At 39.3% G+C, this 25,117-nt stretch overlaps 2 protein-coding genes across 7 annotated transcripts in view; both read left to right on the forward strand.

Annotated features, from left to right (window-relative positions):
- LOC120557752 (equilibrative nucleoside transporter 1-like) overlaps nt 1-6,890 on the forward strand; it is a 29,050-nt gene extending 22,160 nt beyond the window's left edge. For 3 of the 5 annotated variants that reach the window (XM_039798348.1, XM_039798356.1, XM_039798365.1), the window contains 2 exons: nt 5,292-5,491; nt 5,724-6,890. In XM_039798348.1, the coding sequence (XP_039654282.1) occupies nt 5,292-5,491; nt 5,724-5,835 (312 nt within the window). In that variant the 3' untranslated portion in view covers nt 5,836-6,890. Of the gene's footprint in view, nt 1-2,378; nt 2,449-5,291; nt 5,492-5,723 lie in introns of all 5 variants that reach the window. The other 2 variants (XR_005639016.1, XR_005639017.1) reach the window with 1 other exon arrangement.
- A 64-nt stretch (nt 6,891-6,954) lies between these two features.
- On the forward strand, nt 6,955-9,044 carry LOC120557788 (acylphosphatase-2-like). Of its 2 annotated transcripts, none has more exons than XM_039798404.1 (4): nt 6,955-7,192; nt 7,508-7,524; nt 7,720-7,829; nt 8,687-9,044. In XM_039798404.1, the coding sequence occupies exons 1-4, from the start codon at nt 7,081-7,083 to the stop codon at nt 8,799-8,801; spliced, it is 354 nt and encodes a 117-aa protein (XP_039654338.1). In that variant the 5' UTR covers nt 6,955-7,080; the 3' UTR covers nt 8,802-9,044. The 2 variants fall into 2 exon arrangements, with proteins under 2 accessions (XP_039654338.1, XP_039654347.1); XM_039798413.1 differs by having other exon boundaries at nt 6,955-7,180.
- The last annotated feature ends 16,073 nt before the right edge of the window (nt 9,045-25,117 follow it).

The raw sequence follows: 25,117 nt of genomic DNA on the forward strand, positions 1-25,117 counted from the left end.
TGAGGGAAACTCTGGGTTTTCGGTTTCAGAAAGAGAGGCAACCTCAGAGTCAGTTACTATGGTAACTGAGCCTGTGAACCTAACCTGGTCGGGACCAGGTTTTTTTCAAGAAACGTTGACTTTCTCTCAGTCGCCTCCCTCTCAGTGGGAGGAGACTGAGAGAAACGGGCGGGGGGGGGAAATCTCGAGTTTCTCTCATTCTCCTCCCCCTCAGAGGGAGGAGAAACTAATTTCCTCATTCATTAATTCAGTCTGTATCAGGCACATTTTAATGCAGTTTATCTGCATGAATAAAAAAACGTACTGGTTTATGTTAGGCAGACTATAAAGCATGTCATGTCATTTTGTCGACAATCCCATGATGAAAAAGCTGTATTAATTCACAAAGAATTTACGTCGGTATTGAGTCCCGACTATAGATGTATTTTCATTTCCACATAAGCGATTTGAGAGGTATTTTTTAATCACAGTCCATTAGATATGTAGATACCTTATCCGTCCTCATAGGCTTTAACATCCCAGCAGATTCTTTGTCGCATTACATTTTTTGCAAACGTCAGTTTTCTTTATTGGTGTGTATGGATCATACTGTAATAGTAAAGCCACTGTATGCAGAGCCGTCAGAAAAGTGTGACTCGCTCTGAAACGTTTTTTAAACGTCTTCGTAGTGTTCCCTGGACACAAACCAGTGAGAGCCATTAAAAAGAAATAAATGATTATACATTATAGTTCTGTTAATGATCATGGTGCTGCAGCCTCAGAATGGGATTAGTATAGTTTACTTTTTCACCCGTAGGATTGCAACTAAATGAAATTATAGGTGTAATAGGCTACAATTCCAGTTTTCACCAGTAGCCCTAATATTAGAAGTTAACTGTGATTAAATATGAAATTAATACACTGTTAATGCGTACGCATTGACTCGAGCAGCAATTTTCTCCCACCCAATTCTCTCTTTTGCAGGGTAAATCAACTCAGAGTTCAGGGTTAGACTCAGAGTTTGTTAAACCTCCTACCTGGAACGGACCCCCGGACTATAAAGTTGGCTAAGTTGATCAATCAGTTGTTGTCTTTGTGTGTTTCCTGCTAGGGAAGGACATCTCAGGAACTTCCTGTGTGGTCTCATCTTGGTCCCTCTTTTCATGTTGTTTAATCGTATACATCTGTTGATAAGTTCATTTAAAGATCAGAGGGGTATTGCACAAAAGTAGAATTTATGAATCCAGGATAACTGATAAAGCGAGGCTTGACCTAGTCTAATTTGTGCATCCTGGCTTGGTGCGTTTTATGAAGGCCAGGCTGAGGAGGAGAGACTAGGTGGAGTCAGGCTGAGGAGGAGCGACTAGGTCAGGCTGAGGAGAGACTAGGTCAGGATGAGGAGGAGAGACTAGGTCGAGTCGGGATGAAGTCATTCTGGTAGGCTTTCTTTAACAGACCGCGAGGTTGATCACAGATTTACTGATGCCAAAATGGAGAATATGCATTGTGTATTCTTAACAGAGTGAGCAGCAGCTTCATATGAAAGTATGATAATGTCAAACACATTATTTGTAAATAAGAAACATGGCCACTGTAATGAAACGGCGAGAGAAAGCAAGGCAGACGGTCACGGACTGACTGAATGCGTAAGCAGCATAAAAATATAAATTAACTGACCACTGCTCTGAACTGAAACTGTCATACATTTCAAGGAGTTAGGCTTATTATTTGCACAGATAAGCAGTTGTACTCTTTGCCTTAAAAGTGAGCAGAAGAATGTCACTCACGAAATTTACCATTAAGATCCATTACAACCACTAATCTACAATGCTAAAACGTAATGCCTACATATCCCTTTCTCCAACTCTCTCCTCTCTCTCGTATGGGATAAAATATAAATTACCTAGGGACGCTTTTCAGGCAAAGTGTACAACAGTTTGTTTGTGGAAATAATTAGCCTAACTCCTTGAATATTTCATTGAGAGCAGTAGTTCGTAAATGTGTATTTTTAGATATTCAGTCGTTCCACTTCTGTAGTAAATTTAGACTTGGGTCCCATAGGCCACGCCCACTTTGACCCCTCAGTACCCCACTCTAGGGTTGGCCTCAGGAGTGCCCCTAGATGGTACCCATCAAATTTAGTACATATCGGATGAGCGGTTCATGAGATATAAACTTTTTGTACTTGTAGCGCCCCCTAGTGACCAATTTTCCTAAAACGCATGAGCGACCTCCAGAGGGTCACGGCAAACAAGAATATAAAGTTTGGCGTAGATAGCATTTATTTTGGCTGAGATATGGCAAAGTTGGTGTTTTCATAGTTAGCTACACAAATTTGTTTGTGCGTAATATGCACAATTTTTATCCTATAAAAATTCTTTTCATTAACTTTTTGTCAGGCCCATCTGGAAATGCTACCTGCAAAATTTTGTGCCAATCGGTTGCACGGTCTAGGAGGAGATCGAAAAAGTAAGTTTTCTATAATTTTTCACGCATAAAAGTCTAGGCGGAAATGGCCGTGGCCTATATCCCGTGATTCAGTTGGATCCAGGGAACGTGTAGATATATGGTTTTTGAATGTCCGGTGTATGGTGTGGGAGTTATAGGGCCAAACGCCCTGCTGTGCGAATGGCATAGCTCTTGCTACTGCCGGTTCTAGCAGACTCAGGCTTGGAACCCTAATAATATCAGTGCATAAAGTAGCTGTAGGTAGGATTGTGAAGATCCAGTGCTTAGGCAAATAATTTGAACATCTACAACTTCTGAGTACCTCCCCCCTTACTGCTAAAGCCCCAAAAGTCTCCTAAGCCCCTCCCCCCACAAGGGAGAATGAATCCGTGTGCATGAGCAGTGATTGACATGCAGTTGACACCCTCCCCCCCCAGCCCTGATTGGTGCATCTGAACAGGGAGCGGTGGATTTTTGTAAATCACACTACAGGCTGTAGGTGGTGCCAGAGGAGCTGGATTTTTTATTTTTATTTATTTATTTTTTTTAATTACTGGTTAATCTAGTTCTACTGGAACATAGGGGCAGTTTCAGCAAATTTGACAGTTAGTTTTATAAGTCTTACCTGCTGCACCTTTAACTGAACAGCATTATGCACTTGTTGTATTTTAATGCAGGGCAATAAAAAAAAGGTAAAACCACTGAGTGAACAGAAAAGGCTCCAGGATTAATAAATCCTGGCTGTTGGCCTGATCAGGAGCAGGCTAGGTGTTAGCCTGGCCGTTAGGCTAGCTGCACAGAACAAATCTCCAAGGTTACTTAGGTGCCCAGCGCCGGCCTGAGCCTTTTGGGGGCCCTAAGCAGAATTTGATTTTGAGGCCCCCCCTCCCACCACGCGGAGTCACCTGTGCTTGACGATTATTGACACAAATGTCATGCTATAATGTTACATTGTAAATTAAAACAGTGAGGTTATGTATTAATACAGTGACAGAGTATGAACTACTGTGCCCCTGGGCACAGATGCATAAGGACCCTCCCTCCCTACTCTATTTGTGCAAAAGTGGGTGCGAACCGTGTGGGGGGGTGGCCGGGGGTGCTCCTCCAGAAAATTTTGAATGTGATAGATGTGATTTCCTGTATTCTGGTGCATTTTTGGGATGGTCAGCTTGAGAAGGGCAATACCTAAATTTGTTCAGATTCATAGCCTTTTGCTTTTTGACTTAATAAGATAGTGACTTCACACAACTACTTGGGCTTCAGGGCCAAACAACACGTTCAATCCCACAGGACTTCATGTTCTCTATTTATCCTGATAGGGATGCATATTTAGATTTTTTTTGTCCTGACCGATAGCCCGCCCGTGTTAACCGCTTATTAACCGTTAACAATCAGCCGACTAAGTCCAAGTCCACCCTTCTGGGAGAGTTAGCAACCACATCAATTAGTTTAGCTGCATGGTTGTCAGCTGTGGGTTTGCCGGACATACACTGTGTTTAGTAGGAAGTAGGAATGGGCGATATGCCCTCAAAAAAAATCCCTGAATTGTTTTCACAAAAAATCGGATTCATGATTTAAATCGATTCTTCCCCCCTACTTAAAATCAATCTGCAGATGACAAATAAATGACAAGATCACACACACACGCACACAAGCACGTATACCATTATGATTATTCATTCCTATTTTATGCAAATTCATTTGAGTGTTTTCCCTACCATTGTATTGGGGGGGGGGCGCCCTCCGTAAAAGAATGACAAAATGATATTATGCTATATATTCAACAAATTATATAATTATGCTATCAACAACAGCTAAACAGATGCGTGAGATAAAGCTGTTTTCACACATACAGGTAATTCACTTCTTGTTCCTCAGTAAAAGTTGACATTTTGACTTTAGTTGTTTAGTAGTTTGACTTGCTCCTGTTTTAGGGTTGCTGAGTAACGTACAGTAACATGCCATGGTCTCATGAGTGTAGCATACCTGTAGCAAGCTCCTTCGTAGTAACTAGCTGTGTGTGTGTGTGTGTGTGTGTGTGTGTGTGTGTGTGTGTGTGTGTGGAAAAAAAACATTGAAGAGGAGCTCCGTGCTATAAAGAGGCGATTGCTAGTTGTTTAAGTCACTACAGACCTCCGTCACAGCTCGGTCGTATCAGCGGCTTAATTGTGCGTTCTAGTAGATGTGTTGAGCTGCAACAGAGTTCCTCAACACCGGGTCTCAACAGCTGACGGTGCTCCATGGTGCTCCGTCCAATACTCGCTCCGTCAGGTCAGCGGTAGTTCGTGGTTCAGTTATTCGAGAATAGGTGACTTTGAGCTGGGTAAAGAGCACAATGTGCTGCCGGTCGTTTCGGCGGAGATTACGGTTAAGTAAGTAATGAAACGACTAGTTAAGAAAATAACTAATATTAGCCGCTGTCGCTGCCATGTTTGTGTATCTCCATGGCAAACGCGCGGGGGGAGGGCTGAGCCCATTCTGAACTATGGGAGCCCAGATGGGACCGTCGGCAAATGTTAAGGAGAAAAAACAACACTCGATTGGGGGTCCCCTGGTGGCCTGGGGACCCCAAGCAGCCGCTTAGTTCGCTTATGCCTCGGGCTGGCGCTGTAGGTGCCTCTGCTTTTGTGCAACCAAGTCAAGGCTAAATTCATCCAGGATAACTGGAATATCTCAGCTTAATCCCTTATCCTGGTTTTGTGCAATACCCCTTGGTTGTTGTCTCTGATTTTAGCCCAGAAAGGACAGTCTGGTTCTCCACGTATTTGTGTGTCATCTCGTCTTCATCCCTCTCTTCATGTTGTTTGACTTATATATAAATGTATTGATAAGTTAATTTATATATCAGTTTTCTCTGTTTTCAGCCTGGAAAGGACAGTCTGGTACTTCCCGTGTCCATCGTGTGTCGTCTCGGTTTCCTCCCTCTCTTCATGTTGTGTAACGTTCAGCCTCGTCTACACCTGCCGGTCTTCTTCCATCACGATGGCTGGTTCATTTTCTTCATGATCCTCTTCGCCTTCAGTAATGGATACCTGGCCAGCCTCTGCATGTGCTTCGGTCCAAAGTAAGAAACAAAAACACAACAAAAACACTGTAACACAACAAACACACTGTAACACAACACACTGTAACACAACAAACACACTGAAACACAACAAACCATGTTATGATGAACTTAACTAATAAATGAAACGTTAAATACATGTTTTAATAAATGTGATAACTAATAAATGAAACATTAAAGACATGTTTTAATAAACGTGATAATAACTAATAAAACCCTCTGGTTGTTTCAGGAATGTTCTTCCTCATGAAGCAGAAACAGCCGGAGCCATCATGGCTTTCTTTCTGTCTCTGGGTTTGGCTTTAGGAGCCGCTCTGTCCTTCCTCTTCAGAGCGCTGGTTTAACTGGACTAACTGGAAAACTACATCTGTATTACTGGACTAACTGGAAAACTACCTACATCTGACTGGTTTAACTGGAAACCACCTGCTTACCGCTGGATTAACTGGAAGACAAACGTTCTGTTTGTTACTGGTCTGACTGGGAGAAAACCTTTTATCAAAACCTTTGTGTTTGGGGTGGAGGGTTAGGTACAGCTGAGTGTCAGAACCTCAAATGTTGATGTGTCATAAATAGGTTTCTAATCAAAGTCTGCAAAACATCGCTGTTCATGGCCGTGTAAAACAAAGTCAACGTTCCTTTCATTTGAATTATTTTTAACTTGTTTTGAATACGTAACGTACTTAACTTATGTCACATTTGGTACATAACCCTAACCCTACATAACAAACATACTGTTTTGTTTTTTTTAACCCAAGTCATCATCTTTTTCTTAATCCAACCATGTGTTTAATGGTGACTGTTCCATGAGTGCTCTTGTCCTAGAAACATTCGCTGGAAACGTTAGCTGGAAACATTAGCTGGAAACGTTCTCTGGAAACGGCTGCTGGAAAATAACTTTCTATCGAAACATCAACATATCCTCTTATAGTTTATATAATACCACAATATTATATGGGAATACCTCTTTAATGTCAACTGTTTAATGCCTGCAGACCGAATCCATCAGCAGACATTTGGTGAGCTTGACTCCTGTTGTTCTGTTCGTTTAATATTAATATCAGAATCTGTTTCACTTTTGGGGTTCTTGGATGAATTAAACTGAAAAGTGAAGCAAATTCTGAAGTGAGAAAGCACTTTCTGGTTCATAAGTAAATGGTACATATATAAATGTTATATGATATTATACTTAGGTGTAATAAGTTTATTCAAAGCTTCACAGCTGCTCATCTCCGACATCTCGTGTTTCCTGTCTTTTATATCTGATTGTATATCTTATGAGTGCAATAGAAAAACACACAAATGAATTAGTTATGAAAGAGAAAATGTTATTAATCATCACAAAGACCCAAACAGATATACTTTTCTATTCACATTAAACAGTTTACTGTCTAAAGTACAAGTTGATTTTTATTAATTTTTTCTTCAGTTCAACTGTAATGCTTTCATTTTAAAATGTTACAGGAAGCTGCTCTTATTCTGACACATGAAGCTGCTATGGCTCCTGATGTTCTATTTCTGACAGTCGTGTCAGATATCAGAGATAAAAATAAGCAAGCTGAGCACAGTTAAGCATAAGGTGGACGGAAATGTTTCGCTCTGTGCTCATGTTTCTGTCCGTGCTTTTATTTAGTCTCTTTAACGTTATGTCTGAAAACAAACTGACTTCCTTGGATTTTGAGATTTTTGGTAATGTACAGGGTATGTGTATGCATGAAGTCTTATAAACTGTATAAAGGTTTGTTTCTGTGTCAGTGTAGATTAGATAAAGATTTCATGAAATATATCTTTTGTCTAAGATTAGGGTTAGGGTTAGTTAGACTCTTATATGTCTGCTATATGAATATATATTCCTGAGACAGTAGTAGGTTTTGTGTATAAATTAGTTAAATCATATTACAGAAATGTGACATCACTGCAGCTTTACTTTTTCATTAAAGAAGCCCTTTAGTATGTATATAAACTGCAAAGTTTTATGCTCATTATACCTAATGAGGTGTTTTTGTCTGTTTTCAGGTGTTTGCTTCAGAATGGTGAGCTTAATGCTTAACTTCTCTCAGTTCACTTTAAAATATTAATATTTCTGTTACTGTTACTGACTGTTATCCTGATATATGTCATAATGATATACTGTTAAAAAACTGAATCTTTTGAAGCATACTGAATGTTTTTCTTTTAGGAGGAAATAAAGATTCCATGTTTTCTGATTGTGTGACTCTGTCTGCCAGTACACGGAGGATCACGGCCAGAGTCTGGGACTGAGCGGCTGGGTGAAGAACACCAGACAGGGAACCGTGACTGGTCAAATCCAGGGACCTCAAGACAAAGTCAATGAGATGTAAGTCCAAACTGACCAGTCAGTGAAAACCTGCCTCCACATGCAACAAAACGTAGCAAAATATTTATTTCAAAGAGCGTAAAACACCCTGTTGTGTTACACAAGCACAATGTTTTTTTAATGCATCGGGTTTACCGACACGTTGCTCCTGATTAGGTAACACTTCTGACATACTCACCAAGTGAGAGAAAGCATAGCCTAAAGCCAATCGCAAACTGTTTTTACACTGTTTCGAGGAAACGCATTGTTTAACCAAGGTGGTACACAGTTCTGAGCTTTGGGGTTTGACTCATGCATGATGTAACTGGACCTGCGATGGTTACAGCAGACAGCACTATAAATAAATGGATTGTTGTGTTGTTAGGCGGGCCCTACGACATAAATGTAGGTTTCTGTCTGCTGCTGGATGACTGTTATATATTTTGATTATAATGCGACGCTGGTCATACTTTTGTCGGCATGATAGGATAGGCATCATGTACTTTTCTCATAACTGTTCCAGTGATAATACTTGCTTATTGATGCAGTGCTGCTGAGTCTATTATTTCATCTTTGTTTTTATGATGCTGCAAAATCAACATGTTTTTGACTTTAGTGTCCCCCAGCTGTGAAACCCAACCTTTTCCCAGGCAGACATTCATCAGTAATGTGTTTCAATAACAGTTTCTGTTACAGATGATAATCCACATATCACATCAGCAATATATGTAATTAAAACTAGTTTCTTCTAAACATTCAGTTCCTGTGAAAACACCTGTGAGTACCTAGTCATACCTCCACCTTTCATGACTCTGCTAACGATCATCAGAGCAAATCAGAAAAAGTTTATACACATTTCTTCTTCTTGTGTTTTTCAGGAAACTCTGGCTGAAGAGCATCGGCAGTCCGAGCTCGCGAATCGACCGAGCAGTCTTCTCCAATGAGAGAGACATTTCTAAACTGGAAATCCACGGCTTCTCCACCCGCTACTGAGCATGCCCAGACACCTCTGACAGGGTTAGGGGGAAGAAGATTTTCAATTTATTGCACCATCCATCACAATCCAGCTCCATACAGAACCTAAAACTCATTGAGACCTTTAGGATGTCTGGTGTCTAATTTAGAAATCCAAATCTTTTCAGCTTGAAGTCTCTGAGCTTTATTCCATCTTAAATGACATTCAACTACAGTGGCTGGAACAGACTGCCATCTATGTAGTAAAAATGTTTTACCAGATGTGTGTGGATTTTCTTTTCTATTATGTCTATGCTGAGTGATTCTGGTTAAATTAGTTTGCAGTTTCGCCAACATACTGTATTCCACATTGTTTAAACATCTGATTAAATATACACAATTAGTGCACTTTAGATTTATGGAGGACTGAAAGTGCCACAATTAAATAAATAAATACACCATTAAATAATTACATTACATTAATTCATTAAAATTTGAATTAAATACATAGATCTGTTATTAAATGTGTCTAATTAAAATACTGATTAATTTAATATAAAATACATATATAATTATCTCACTATTTACATTTCATGGTCCTGAGTTGCAGTGCTTCATGAATTACTTAAAACTGTCAAACTGACCCATCAATCTCAGTGGGTGGGGCTAACGTGAATTTAATCTTATCCATTGCTTTGGTCTGAAGTAGAGTACCTGGATAGAGATGATGGAGGTTCTCTGTGAACTTTCCAGGGAGTTGGTGAGAAACATTTTAAACTTAGCAGAGAATGTAGAAGCAGGACCTGCTGACCCAGAGCATGTAACTAGTAAAGCAGAGGAACTTATTGAAGTTGTTGGACTCATTTCCGCACTTCTGACGAAGATATCGACCACAGAGTGATTGCCAATCTAGAAGAAGTTCTCCACCACTTCTCTGGTACCTGGGCGCATCAGGCCCAACACACCCAGGGACCGGGGCGTTTGCCGTTTGACATATCGAGTGCAGTTCTGGAGCATCAAGTTCTTTGTGGAGTTCCCGCTGATCAAATTGCAGAAATGTTCGGAGTGTCAAAGAGGACCATCAGGAGGCGCATGCAACAATAAGGTTTAAGGTTTTACACTAAATTCATGAGTTTTCTGTTTATGAATTGCCACTCTCATATACTCGGAAAGATATTAGTTTAAGGTAACATTACTTGATGTTGTGTTTTTCTTGTTTGGCAGAAAGACAGATCTCTATTCAGCTGTGAATGATGAGTTAGACCGTATTGTAATTCAATTGTAAATTCACAGAAGTCATCCAAACACCGGCTACAAGCTAATGCGTGGTCATCTGAATGCAAGAGGTGTGAGTGTTCCAAGTGTGTATAATAATATGGGCATTATTTAAATGTATTTTTAATTCGGAGCTCTGACCCTTTGAATCAGAATTAGAAATACTTTAATAATCATAGAAAAGGATATAATCATAGGAGGCGAAAAATCTCAGGTCATGTCTGTTTGAGCATGTGGGATCTATATATTTTTTTTTAATAGGGACAATATCTGACAGTACAGTACATTTTTGAGGCTGTGGTTCTGTGATAGTTGACTGTTTTACACACATGTATTTTATTATGACACCACTATATCCTCAAAATGAGTAGCAAGTGAGTGTGTGGTTATTCCTTTTAATTTCCTCCCCTCAGTCTCAAGACTGCAAGAGTCTTTACGCAGAGTCGATGCAGAGGGAGTCTACATGAGACGTCTGAGGCTGCGTGTATTAAGACGATGGCAGTATTCTGTTCCTGGCCCAAACTCTTTGTGGCATATAGATGGCCACCATAAGCTCATCAGGTCAGTGATATTAGCAGATAAACAATGCATCTTTCTAGATGTTTCATTACAATTGTTTTACAATAAAGTTGTATTTTTTCATGTGTTCACAATAGGTGGAGATTTGTTGTCCATGGTGGGGTGGATGGATTCAGTCGTTTAGTGGTCTACCTGACTCTGGCTGGCAATAATAGAGCTTATATGGTCTAACAGAGCTTTATTGCCGCTGTTGAACAGTATGGGCTGCCATCAAGGGTACGGTCTGATAAAGTGGGGAAGAATGCAGATGTAGCAGAATTCCTGATCAGAAGCAAAGGTACCGACCGGAATTCACACATCACAGGCAGAAGTGTCCACAATCAACGGTAAAGAAATGTGTTTGGCAACTAGGCTCACACAACTAACGTACCAGTTGAATGTACTTTAGCATATGTCACATAAATTAACAATTGTCAATTTTATCCTAAACACAGAATAGAGAGGATGTGGAGATATGTTTATGAACATGCCCTGGACCTCTTCTATCAGATCTTCACTTCATTGGAAGATCAGGGAACACTGAATCCAGTTTTTATATTGTGCTAAATGTGGTACTTTAAATGAAAAATGTATTATAGATTGTCTCTGTAAAGTCTCCCGAGTTTTCAAAGATCAAGCTATGAGCTGTAGGTTCTACAGTGCATACTATGCACAGCTGTATTATTTTACAAAACTGAATTTAATAACGAACATTTAATTTCTCACTGACTTGGTGACCAAAAATAACAATCTTGTGTAATGACATGTCAAACTAGTTTTAAGTACAAGATTGATTATGCTTGTCATCCATTCCGGTTCCTGAAGAGTATGGGATTGACTGGAACGGACCTCACAGCCTTCATGGAGGCACTGTGTCAGTCCATTTGCTTTCCTTAAAAAAAAGCTGTTTTACTTTGAAGCTTCCTGTCTCATTATGGTCCACAGAATGACTAACATGAATGCTGTACTGTTAGCACTGAAGGTGCAGAACTGTTTGATTTCAGTAAATTATATGAATAAAAAAATGGTCAACTACTGCACATTGTGTTAATGTTTTCAAAGACACTGAACTTGTGTCAATTTATCTGAACAGTGTATGCATTGACATTTGTCTGAAAAAACTTAAACAAGCCCAAATGTGATTTATAAAGGCCATGTGATTTATTCTAGGAGCATCTTAAAGAAAACTAAAATTCTAATTATTTTAAAGGGAGAACTTATTTTGGTGAAGGAATATGCAGATCATATTCTTGGAAAATGGAAAAATAACCAGCTCTGTCATTGAAAATACAGATAAATTCATCAAGTTAAGTCACAAATATAACTAAATTACTGACTTACCTGGGGTGTGAACTGCATTTCAGCCATTTTGGGGAAAAGAAGTGGACATCTGGCCTAGATGTCAGCAGGGGCCATACCATCACATCTTTCAGTCCCTCTCTCAACTGTTTAATTTGGCGCATGGTCCTCCCAAGAGACAGACAGACCCATATTACAGCCCAAATCCTTAACCCAAATTTGACAAAAGTTGGCAAAGAAGGGGGAATTGTTCATAAAAGCACAATAAAGTGCTTTATAAAATCCATTAAAACTCTAGTACTTAAACTTAAACTCTCATGTTAACATAACAAGCCAGGGTTCACAACACATTCTATAATTTCAACAAGTACAGCAATGAATTCTGTCACTTAACCAGCAGGAACTTTTGGCGCTGCTCTGCTGCGACTCGGGCTACCTCGTGCTGTTGCCTCATTGTTTTTGTTTGTTTTGTGTGATTGTATGTGGCTTCTTATGAACTTTTGGTGTTTTTAAATCACAACACGGTGCTCAAGCGCAACACAATGCTGGTTTTACTGTTTTTATTGAGAGGACTGCTTGTGATCCCAATTGTTTGGCTTGTATGCCACTCCACGCCAGCGGGCCGGGGCACTGTGCCGACCGCGCTCCTGAGCTATACCCGGGACCAGCTCCTGCTTCTGCAGCCCAGTCACACGCCTGCCCCTCAGCTACCGAGTGAGCTGCTTGCCCAAAGTCCGACGGCAGGTTGCAGTGGACGGACGCTGAAGAGGGAGTAACGCGGTGGAGTACAACAGAGACTTCGGAGAAGAGCACATAGACCACCGTTGCCCTCTATGCTTCTCTGCAACATCTGCTTGCTGAAAAGCAAAGTTGAGGAGCTAGAAGTCAACACCAGATTTTTACACGAGTACCCTGAATCATGCCTGCTTGTCTTCACTGAGATGTGGCTGCAGGAGGACGTGCCTGACTCACTCGTCTCTCTCATACTCCTGAAACCCCCTGTTTTATTTTAGGTGATTTTACAATACAAATATCTCGCTGTTTATATTGACGAGTCACTAACCTGGAGCACACATGTCGACAGTCTCTGCTGCAGATTGCAGCAGTAGTTGCATTTATTACGTCATTTGCGAATTCATGGCGTAGATAAAATGATGTTGATATTTTATCAAGCAGTCCTGGAGAGCCTGGTCAGGATGGTATTACAGCTTGGTTTGGCAACCTCCCTGTGCAGTTGAAAACTAAACTGTTACGATTGATTCATACTGCATGGAAGATCACTGGTGTTAAAGAGCTCTTATCCATGCAGAGTATTTATGAACAGGCTTCTTTGCAACAAGCAAATAGAATTGTTAGCGACACGTCTCACGTTCTGCACACAGAATATGAGCTGCTGTCATCCGGTAGGAGGGTGAGAGTTCCTCGCTGCAGACTTAACCCTTTCGAAAACTCATTTATCCCAGTTTCTATTAAGCTTCTAAATAGCCACAAGTAAAAGGCAGAACAGGCCTGCATGATGATGGAGATATGTAATTGTTGTATTAGTGATCTCTCTTTTTTATTTTAATTTAATTTATTTATTTTAAGTAATGTTTAACCAGTGTATTGCATGACACCGTGTTGGGTTTTTATACACAATCAGGACCATAGTATGGCCTGTGGTATAGTATTGTACAGTATTTGTTGTTTGTACATTCAGTCTGTGTTTATTTGTTTTTACTATGGCTGCAGCATGGGTTGAATGCCCAAAACAAATTTCCCACGTTGTGGGACAATAAAGTTAATCTTGAATCTTGAACTGCATGGAGTAGAAGTTTGTTATGCAGCCATCTCCAATTTGTTTTGGTGACTGACGGAAGATCCCAAGACATCGAAAGATCTGAAAATGTGTCCTTCTGTTCCAGTGTAAGTTCTTCATGTTCAAGTTATTATATCTGCCCAAGCAATATTCTTTACAAGGCAAAGTTTCTTTTATGTTACATACCAGTTATATGAAGCTCCTGATGTGCAGATCAGGACAGTCTTCTGTAACAACAGTTGCCATTTTAGGGTCCCCATTGAACAGTACATGAATTACAGCAGGAATTAATCCTGTGACATGGGCACCATCATGCAGAAAGGTGTGGGCCAACATCCTTCCTGCAACCCGGAAGAGGTTGCTTTCAATAAGTGCCTCTGATGCTGCTGGAACAAGATGTCAGGTTCACCCTCAAATAGCAGTGTTCGGCCCATTCCTCCTGTAAAGTACAGAGAGAGCAGGGGATAAAGTCACAACAATTAACCTCTTCCTGCTAAATGGCCGGCCGGTGAGTGACTGAGCGCGTGGTCAGCGAGCTTGTTACGCCCGCAATCTCTTACCGCAGGTTCCAGTTAATCTTATAATGGATAAGTGTGTTGAGTTAATTAAACAAACAATCAGGGAAATAAACGCCTCTTGTCCGCGAGTCTCATTGATAGAGCCCGCGGTGAGCTGGAGTCCATCAATGTCACATTAATATCCATAGCATGGTCTCAAAGAGCGATCTAATGGAACATTTACTAAATAATTCCAACCTGGATTTTCTTGGTGTCTCAAAGTAAATATTCCCCAGAGGCAGCTGTTAATGTATCTGGATACAATGTTTTCAGAAAGGACAGAGACAAAGGGCGAGGGGGAGGCGTGTTAATCTATGTGAAAGACAGAATCAAATGTAATATGATTGAATGGTCACCTGTATTAGATATTGAATGCCTTGGACTGAACGTTTGGTTATCCCCTGAAATGTCATTTATTTTAATTTGCTTGTATCGTCCTCCATCTACCATTGCTTTTTATGATAATTTACATAACTGTTAAAACAATGTCAAGAAAGAAAGGAGCTAATTTTAATGGTCGATTTTAATATAAACTGGGAAAATAACTCTGACCGGAATAAACTTAAATACATAACAGACAAATTTAATCTCACCCAGTTAGTTATTGGTCCCACCCGCATCACTCTTTCCTCTCAGACACAAATTGACTTAATGTTTACAAACAGACCGGAAAGGATAACAAAATCATACAATTTATTAACAGGTTTATCTGACCAAAATATGACATTACTGGGAAGGAAACTCACTAAAAAATGTTTTAAGAACACAACCACACACTGTAAAAATTATCAGGGTGGTTCTACTTAAAAATGTAAGTTCAATTGCTGCCTTAAAAATGCGAGTAAAGCCAACATTAAGAATAGTGTTGTTTTAACTCACGAAGTTAAGTTATAGAATATGTTTAATTAATGATCATTTATTATTTGAACTTGATACTGTGAGTTAAAACAACTATCAATATTACATTGTCCACTCAAGGAAAGTTGCTTCCTCTTGTCAAGCCAAAATACAATTCTATACTATTTGAACTCACGAAGGTAAGTTAGAGAAGATGTTTAATTTATGATAATTTATTTTTTGAACTTGATGGTGTGAGTTAAAAAAACCATCTATTTTACATTGTATATTCAAGGAGACTTGCTTCCTCTTGTTAAACAAACATACAATTCTACACCATTTCAACTAACTGTATAAATACTAAATGTCTTTTCAAGTTAGGTGTACTCATTTTTTTAAGGCAGCAACTGAACTTATACTTTCAAATTAAGCAGACTAAGGTTTGTACCGTATCTCAACTAATAGCAAACTCACTAAAAGATCACACTGAATGATGAAAAGCTATTCAAAAACATTTATTTAAATATCCATTAAAGCCTTCTTCAAATACACTTGTACATGAATGATGAGACAAGCCTGAAAGTCAATGTAAATAAAATATTTATCTTAGAAGAGATACTTCGTGAAATTATTATCTGTACTTGTCTAATGTGGTAAAATAGGGCCCAGATTCAAAATTACATAGACATAGACAAAATTGCTGGTACCCTTCCGTTAAGAGAAAAACCCACAACAATCTCTGAAATCACTTGAAATTGACAAAGTAATAATAAATAAAAATTAACTGATGAAAATCAGACATTGCTTCTGAATTTGGAAATAATTTGATCATAGGGAGAAGAGGAAAATTGATGACAAATCAAAGAGACTGATAATACGAATGGTAACCAAAGAGTAAGGATAATCAATCTCAGCATTTTTTTTATCACTTTTCCTCTTGCAGCCACCTCCACCTTCCTCTATGCTGACCCTGGTGGCCCGCCACGGCAAAACCTCCACTGCCACGGCACCAATAAACTGTCTGTACACTTAGAAAAATGCTTTCAGCCAACATGCAGGGACCCACGCCATCGTGGAAGTGCGGCTCCACTCCAAGCCCTGTCAGCGGCACAGACCTGCCCCCACTGCTACAAAAAAAAATCCTCAAGGAAACACTACTCTTAACATAAGGGTACCAACATTTTTTCCACATCTGTGAGTATCCCATTAAGGACCTGTGTGCATCAAAGCTCATTAGACAAGTTAACATCACACAGTTGCCTAAGCAGAGAGAAGTCGACCAAACAAACTTTTACCACAAGCATTCAATCAAAATTAGATTCTACAAATCCTTGGATTGTTCACATTTAAGATTCAAAAGCACGTAATAAAGAAAAAAACATCTGCCTGGGGACAGCACATTTGAGACCATCAGCTCTAATCAGTCCAAAATGAAGTTGGTCTATAACAGTGCTTTAAATCCTGAGACTGCTGTAAACATGCAGTCTATGTTGAATAAAAATTGTCTGCCTGAGCAGAAAACAGGTGAGACAATCACATCATCAGTCCAACAAAATGAACTGGGCCAATATCAGTCCCTTAAATACTGGGAGTCTGTGCTTAAAGTTAACTTAGTGTACAAAACAAAAACGACTCAGGCACAGAAGTATTCTGGAATTCTGCAACACTGTGAAGTAGTAATAACGAGAATAAAAACCAATGCACAAAACTCCTCCTAAAGTCCCATTTGATTGAATAGGATACAAAATCCTGAGGCCGGTTTATGGTGCCTTAAGTTCTCCCCTTTTAACATCACAACGCTGAACAGTTGAGTCCAATAAAATAAAGTTAAGTGTTTTTTTTACTTTTTTTAACTTGTCCAAAATGAACTTTTTTTTAACAGAAGAGTGCTAAATATTTAAGTGTATAAAATACAATGCATTTTAACAAACGCTTTCTATATGAGAAACTTCAGGAAAAAAAGACAGGTGTTACAATTTGTACCTCAGGATTCTGTTTCTTAGCCCATGTACTCTGGCAGATGCTTGGTCTGGTTTTATCTTCATCACCACTCTCTGAAGAAACTCAAAAGAATACTTCATGGCTTCTGGGTACTCGAGATTGACACAGTAGATGACACCCATAAGCATGGCATAGCTCCATGCCACATCTTTAATGTTGTGAAGTACAATTTTCTCCTCAACTACAACTGCGATGTTGAAGACCTCCTTTGGAAAGGCATCCCGCTCTGCATCTTCATAGCCTATCAGCAGGCCAAGTTGCATCCCCTTCATGGCTTCATCCAGAGTCTCTCCATGAGCCTGGAAAAGCAGAGATAGTGTGTGAATGTTTCATCTACACGTACATAGACTTTACTTAGATTACTAAATAGCTGCAGCCCCGGAGGCTGCATTTTCAGGAGCCACGAAAGTCCTGGGTCCACATTTCTAGGACCCTAGTTTTTTGTGACAGTGCTACCTAGTGAAATAGAGGGGGTCTTGCACAGAAACACAAGGAGGTTAACAGGCACAGCCAATGTGCAAAGCTGTAAACGGTTGACGTGTACAATCACTGACTTAGACTTAGATTTAAGAACATACTCTGTGATGGTTAGGGTAAGGGGCTTCGAGTTGGTTTGGGGGTTATATAACATAGTTACCTAGTGACTGACAATTTGGCAAGCGCAAAAACGAGGGTTCTAAAAACGGTCCTGAAATTGCAGGCTCCGGTAAACCAGGATGCTACTCTATACATGGCCATTTCAAAACTCAATCATAATCCTCAAATACAGAGCAGGGAAGTCAACAGTCCCGACCATTAACACCAAATTTGTTTTCAGAACTTCAAGGGGAGGGAGATTGAAATATAGAAATTCACCTTAAAAAAAAAGAAAAACACCCTAGCCAAAAGTGAAAGACAAATGTAGATGGGTGATTCTTCAAATACAGGACTTTATCAAGTCCACATGGTAGAATTTCAAGAAAAACGTTTTTATTAAAATGCCATTACTGACACTTATTCTCCCCTCCACCACATCTACTAAAATCTAACTCAACCCATTCCAATCATTGGTTTTCTATAAAGTATTATTTTCTTGTAAACCTACCCTGGGGATAGAACAGTAGCACAATAGAGGATTCACTTATATAGACATCCAGTTTTGCATTAGAGAAAATAATAATGGTCTCATACATTACACATCCTGATGACAGCTGATGGATCTTCGCCCGGATATGTGGTGCGGCAGTCCAAGCAAAGCAGCAGTCCTCCTCCTCTCATTTGTGTCCTACAACAAAAGAAACATGCAGTAAGATGAAAATGTTATATCAAAGATAATAAATTATGCCTAATTTTATGGTCATCTGCTCCTCCACTTACATCTTTCTGAAGGCAGTCCAAAATGTCCTTGAGTGATTGCTTTTTTCCAGACTTGGTTGCTGCTGTGTACAACTCCAGCAGTCTTGGGACCAGGCCATCAAGTCCATCGAGAAAAATTTTCCCAAGGTCTGTGGTGACAATTCTCTTGAACTCTGTCCTAATCTGAGGACACAGATAAAAACTATTAGTCTAACTAACTAGAAAACTGTACAGTATCTGACATAAAATCTCAGACTGATTACCTGTCTCTCATGGAGCAGAGCTGGCCATCTGGAAATGACTTCTGTGATGAGTGGCTGATCTCCAATTATCTCTTTTCTGCGCTGAGAAAATGTAACAACCATCAGGTCTTCTATCAGCTGATGATCCAGGTCTCTCTTCAGCATTTCAGCCTCCATCATCTTGCGCTTCTCCTCCATGTTTTCAGCACTGTGTCCTTCAGGTGGATCTGGACAGTAGTGGACCTCACCCTTCTTTGACTTCTTCACACATTTTCCTTTCGAACCCCCTGCTTTTCTTTTGTTTATTACCACCTCAGGGCATCCTGCTGCACTTAACTTTTGATAGTTTCCAAGCTTGAACTTCAGGCTGTGAAACCATGAGTACCATCCCTTTCCTGACCCTGGCTCCTTCAGACTGGGATGCTTCTCCACAAGTGCTTTGGCTACATTCTCATAGTGATGTCTTTCAGGATAAGCACTTATCTTTGACATACAGTCTGCCAGTGTGTCAAGGATATCAGTCTTTAAACCTTGGGAAATCACCATCACAGATCCATCCTTAGCATACCTACAATTAGCTTCTTTCAGCTGGAGTTCAACATCATGTGAGAACTGTGGAATCGGGAAGGGGTCAGGCCAGTCAACAGAATCCCCACTACTAGGACAAGGGAGGCTGCATGTGTCCAGTGTAGAATCTGAGATGTCATCAGCTGTAAACAACACTTTTAATGTTGCCCTCGACCAGAGGAAGTTCTGTGATGTCTGTTAGGTTGCACAACTGATTATTGAAATCAGGATCCTCAAATTGCAAAATAAATCCACCTCTCAGGCCAAGCTTTGTTCGCAACACCTGGTACAGCTCCTCAACACTAGATGGGACGTCTTCAATTGAAAGACGTCTGATGTCATTTTCTGATATCACGATGCGCAGCATTGTAGACCAGTTATACCTGAAGAGAGAGAAAAATATGTAGTTGTAAGTATATTGTTTACTCTAAACTATTCATATCAGTCCCCAATCAGATACATTTTACATTACTTATTTCATTCTCAGGGAAATGGGTCATCTGAATTAAAATGGTTGCCATGAGGCACTAACAGTTGTAGTTAAAAGTAGCTTTCATTTTCGTGAAATTTTGCTTGCAATTTATTTCTGCAAATCCATTTAGATCACAATCACTGTGGTTCCAACTCCAAATCCACACACCATGTAGTAGCCATTGTTCCACAAAAAGCACAATCCCAGTACAATTTTGTAATCACAGAAGGTGCAATAGTCAAGGACAATGTGTGAAAATGCCATTCTACATTGAAGAGATTGTCATGTTTCAAACATGCCCTGACCTAAAAATCATATTCTGCAGTGTTACAGTTCCTTGCAAAAATCATATCACCAAGATTAATTTCTGTTTTTCAATGAAAAATATAAAAATTATCATTCCCTCTAACCCAATTCATCTTAATTGCAACATCAGTCAAAATGATCACAATTAGACGTTTTTCAAAATTGCACAGCCTTCGTAAAAATGTACAATTACTTACAGCAGATTTATTTCAGCAAGAATGTCTTTGGAGTGACCAAAAGGCAGCCCTGAATGAAGTATGACACCAGTGGAATGTAGTCATTGAGATCATCTGGTTTCACCAACTGACATCCAGTAGGATTTTTCCTCACAAGACGGTAACTCCGCAGATGCTCCATATAGTGAGTTGTAAAAGGTTCAATAATGAAGCAAACGTGATTAGCCAACACAATGCATATTTCCAAAATCCTTCCAAAGTCTGGTAGTCCACTTGTGCTCCCTGCAGACAGAATCATTCCCTTTGAATACTTTGTTCCATCCAGAAAGATGTTAGGAGTCAGTCCAACTGTGCCCAACATCACCAAATCTATTCCAGATAGCTTGTCTGACAGCAGTGTCTAAGACATCCAGGCACACATCAGACACCTTTGCAGTCTCAGTCTCAGGCTTGAAAGGCCTGGCATTTCAAGATAATGTGCCAACATAAGTTGATGTCTTGAAGCCAGGGTAAGCAGAATGTTTTTGAAATTGTTGGCATCACGCACAACCTTTTTAAAGAAAGAATGTTTGGCCTCAAACCTGATTGTCCAACACTCAACTGGAGGTCCAAACTTCTGAATGAAATATGGGTAATGCTCAATAAAGTGATGTTTGGGACGCAACTTGTTATTTGGGAAAACTGTCAGCAACAATTGTCTGTGGTCTGATATTTTAGATTGTAAATAACAAAGTGAATCTGGAGTGAAATATGGGGTCGCCAATAACTCCACCAAGTCTTTGAGCTCTAAAACTAATTCCCATGTTTGATCACCTTCTGGAATACGGTGACCGATGATGAGGGGAAGGAAACGCACAAGACTCCAATTTTCATGTCCATTACCACCTAGAGTCTTGTTCCGTTGGAAAGTTGATGAAACTTTCTGAGGGCGGTTTGTCTTGTCAGAGAACTTAAAAGGAAAGCCTTCTATTTCCTTATTAAGCTCGTCCAATGTGAAATACTTCTTAGAATTAAAATCTGCAAGGCACAGCCTTAGCTCTATGGGTATAATGCCTTCCAGCACATCATGTAAAAAATCAGGTGGAAAGCCTTGGCATGCATGAAAACCTTTCAATCTGTTAAGAGGACAGTCTCGTTTCACACCATCAACAGACACAACTTCACTCTGCTTCAACACATTTACAGCTCTATCATACAACTCTGGTGATCGTAAAACAAAGTTACCACTTCTGACATCACAAGCCTGTATTTCTTCACGACTTAACCAGACAAAACCTACAAAACTTGTCCACATTAAAGGACTCTTGGAATCCACCTAAGGAGTGTGCAGCCAAATTATCTGCAGCAACATACAAGATGGTCCCTTTAACATTACAAGCAAGTTTCTCAACATACACACCAACTGTTTCTAGATATTCAATATCTTTTATCAGTGGCTCCAAAACTCTACTATACCCATAAATCTTGATATGTTCAGTCTTGCACAGTAAGGCTAGGTAGATTGATGACAGTGATGACTTGTATATTTTTGGCAAATTTGGCAAGAGTCCAATACACACCACAGACTTTATGTTTTTTTCTGGAGGTGCCCAATGGATTACAAATTTCGAAATCGTCGATGTACAAGGTTATGCATAAACTAACATCTTGACCTGAGAGTATTGGATTTCTTTTAAAGTAGTCACCATCCAGACATGACCTGTAGTGGCCAGACTGTTGAACTGGTTTGTTTACTCTCAATACATGTAGTACTTCATCTCTTTTGAGAAGTTCACAAAGTAATTTTAGAATAGGGACATAAACAACAGTATGAGACCTTTTATGTACTTTAAAAAACATATTCGACAGGTTCAATAACAGAAAAGTTTTGTCTATAATATGATTGCCTTTTATATTCTGTGCCTAGAGGTCCCTCTCTTGAAAGCAAAGTGAGTGGGTTTGAACTCTGTAATGCTTCAGTCAATGGGGATACCAATTCACCCAGATGTGCAATTATGCACCGCCAAAATATTTTCAATCGTCTGCCTAGTTATTTGTCCGGAACATTCACCAATATCAAATAAGTCATCCACAATTTCTTGAATTGCTGACTTTGACACATGAAGGACTGCTTGCAGCCTAAGTAAAAGGGATGCAAGCCGCCGCTGAATGGGCTTATGTACAGGCTGAAATTCAGGTTCTGGAAAGAATAAATCTGGTGACACTAAATTATCATCTTCATCATTTACAAAGGCCTGACCATGACATTTCACAACAAGGTCAGGTCTGAAATCGACAAATGTAGCAGCATGATGAGACCGACTTTTATGGGCAGTAAAAGTTGAGAAAACCCTAGACTTAAAAGAGCATGCCACAAATGGGCACTTCACAGTCTCTCGCTTTCTCAAATGTCTCTTCAGATGAAGAAAATATTGACTGATGTTGGTTGGTGCTGAAAACGTACAAAGTTCACAGCGTATTTGATCCTTTTTTGTGGTCCTTTATATGTTTTGCAAAATCCACATGCGATTGGAGGACTGTCAGACAGTTTGGATAAATGCAGCTCAAGCCCCGTCTTCCACGTCCATGACTGTCTTTGTAATGGCTTACTATTGTTTTTTCATTATAAGTGGCAAAATTGCAAAACTTACAACTCCACTTCATCCACAGTTGCAGCCTAACTGAAATGAATGGACCATCTGCACCTGAAACAGAAAATACATTACATTTACTCATTTGGCAGGTGCTTTTATACATTTAATTAATTACATTTGAGGAAGAGCATACAAGAATCAGTGAAAAAAAAGCAACATTAAATACTAGTCAGAGCTATTAACACATACTGCATAAATGGGATAAATTAAAGGAATAACTAAGAGTGTATAGTGCATAAATTAATTTAACATGAAGTGAAAGTTTGTTCAAGTTTAGTTTAATTGCACTCTTAGAATAATGTCTGAGTCAACTCGATTAATGTTGTTATCTTTAACGTTACTTGCTCCATTGTTTAACAGCAGCGTCTCTGCTCACAGACCGAGGCGCATTATAGTAATACACTACCGTCGGAACAGCATATCGGCTCATAATTTCACTGCAAATCCCACAGTTTAGGCCAACGAAAGAAACAGCGAAGATGGCGCCAGGAGGCTAACGTTAACGTGGCGAGGTTAAATTGGAGCTGAATAGAAATAACGTTACAAGTGTAGCGTGAATAACATTACTTTAAAGAACAAAGTCGACAAACTTCACCTTATAATGTTAAGCATACCCTAAGGATTGTGTTGAAGCAGCTGGCAATACTCTTCTGCCAAGGCTAATTGCGACACGACGACGACGCCCCACATACAAAAGCACGGGGCCACGGCTAATTACGGTCACTCCACACACAATGCAAACTAACGTTAACGTTACTTGTAAAACTCCACGCTGCCATGCAAAGTTTTTGCGCAGGCGCACATGAATGTGCTTCTGTTGCATGGAATGTTAGAAAATACTAGCTATATAACTGCTCAAGTGTTTCTTCTTCATGAAAGTAAAAAGTAGGACTAGCTAGATAACAATATTAAACACTTAGCTAGATAGCTAATGTGAAGTTTGGTTCAACTCCACCACTTGCATTAACAAGCTGCGCTAAACTATCTTGTGTTTAAAAACGTAACAGCCATTAATTTCTTTATAACTAATTAACAAAATACATTGGATTAATGCATGCAACCACTCACCTTGTTTCGCCTTATCCTAAATCCAAAAGGCCCGCTTCACGGTAGCTACCAACTGTCAGATGTGGCTGACAAAAACGTAGTCATCCGCTGCTTCTCTTTTGACCATTGTCATTCTGCTCAGTTGGTTGGTTTCCTCGTTTTGAGAATTGCAATCGGGTGGAGTGTATCATTAAGTGTTAAATAATGATATCATAGTTGTTAATCACATTAGATCAAGACACCATTTCTGGGACTATTTGCACCGCGCATTGATATTGCCGCCACACCAGGGATCATGGTCACTTTCTGCGAGATCCGGTTTCCATTTAACAACTCACATTGTTAAATTAAGTTGACACATTGAAATTTACATGTCATTGAAATGGTATTGATGATGATCATATTGATGATGATGATGATATTAATCTTGTTGATGATGATGATGATGATGATCTTGATGATGATGATGATGGTATTGATATGATGATGATGATGATGATGATATTAGTAATCTTATTGATGATGATGATGATGATATCTGTTGATGATGATGATGATGATGATGATGATGATGATATTATCTGTGGTATTGATGATGATGATGATGATGATGATGATGATGATGATGATCTATTGATGATGATGATATTAATTGATGATGATATGATAATGATGATGATGATGATGATATTATTGGTAGTATCTATTAGTAATGATGATGATGATGATGATGATGATGATGATGATATGATGATGATGATGATGATATTGATGATGATAAATGATGATGATGATGATATTATCTGATGATGATGATGATGATGATGATGATGATCATTGATGATAATCTGTGTATGATGATGATGATATTGATATTATTGTCTGATATTGATGATGATGATGATGATATTATTATTGTCTGTTGATGATGATGTATCTGTGTGATGATGATGATGTGTCATAATGATGATGATGATGATGATGATGATATTATTGTGTCTGTGATGATGATATTGTGTATCTGTGATGATATTATCTGTGTGTGATGATGATGATGTGTGTCTCTGTGTAATGATGATGATGTGTGTGTGTGTGTGTGTGTGTGTGTCTGTGATATTGATGATAGTGATATCTCTGTGTGTATCGTATTGATGATAGTGTGTGTAATCTCTGTGTGTATCTATTATTGATGATATTTATTATTAGTATGTATTATTGTGTCTGTGTGTCTGTGTGTGTGTGTGTGTCTCTG

Source organism: Perca fluviatilis, chromosome 1, assembly GCF_010015445.1.
Source record: "Perca fluviatilis chromosome 1, GENO_Pfluv_1.0, whole genome shotgun sequence".
Classification (NCBI taxonomy): Eukaryota; Metazoa; Chordata; class Actinopteri; order Perciformes; family Percidae; genus Perca; species Perca fluviatilis.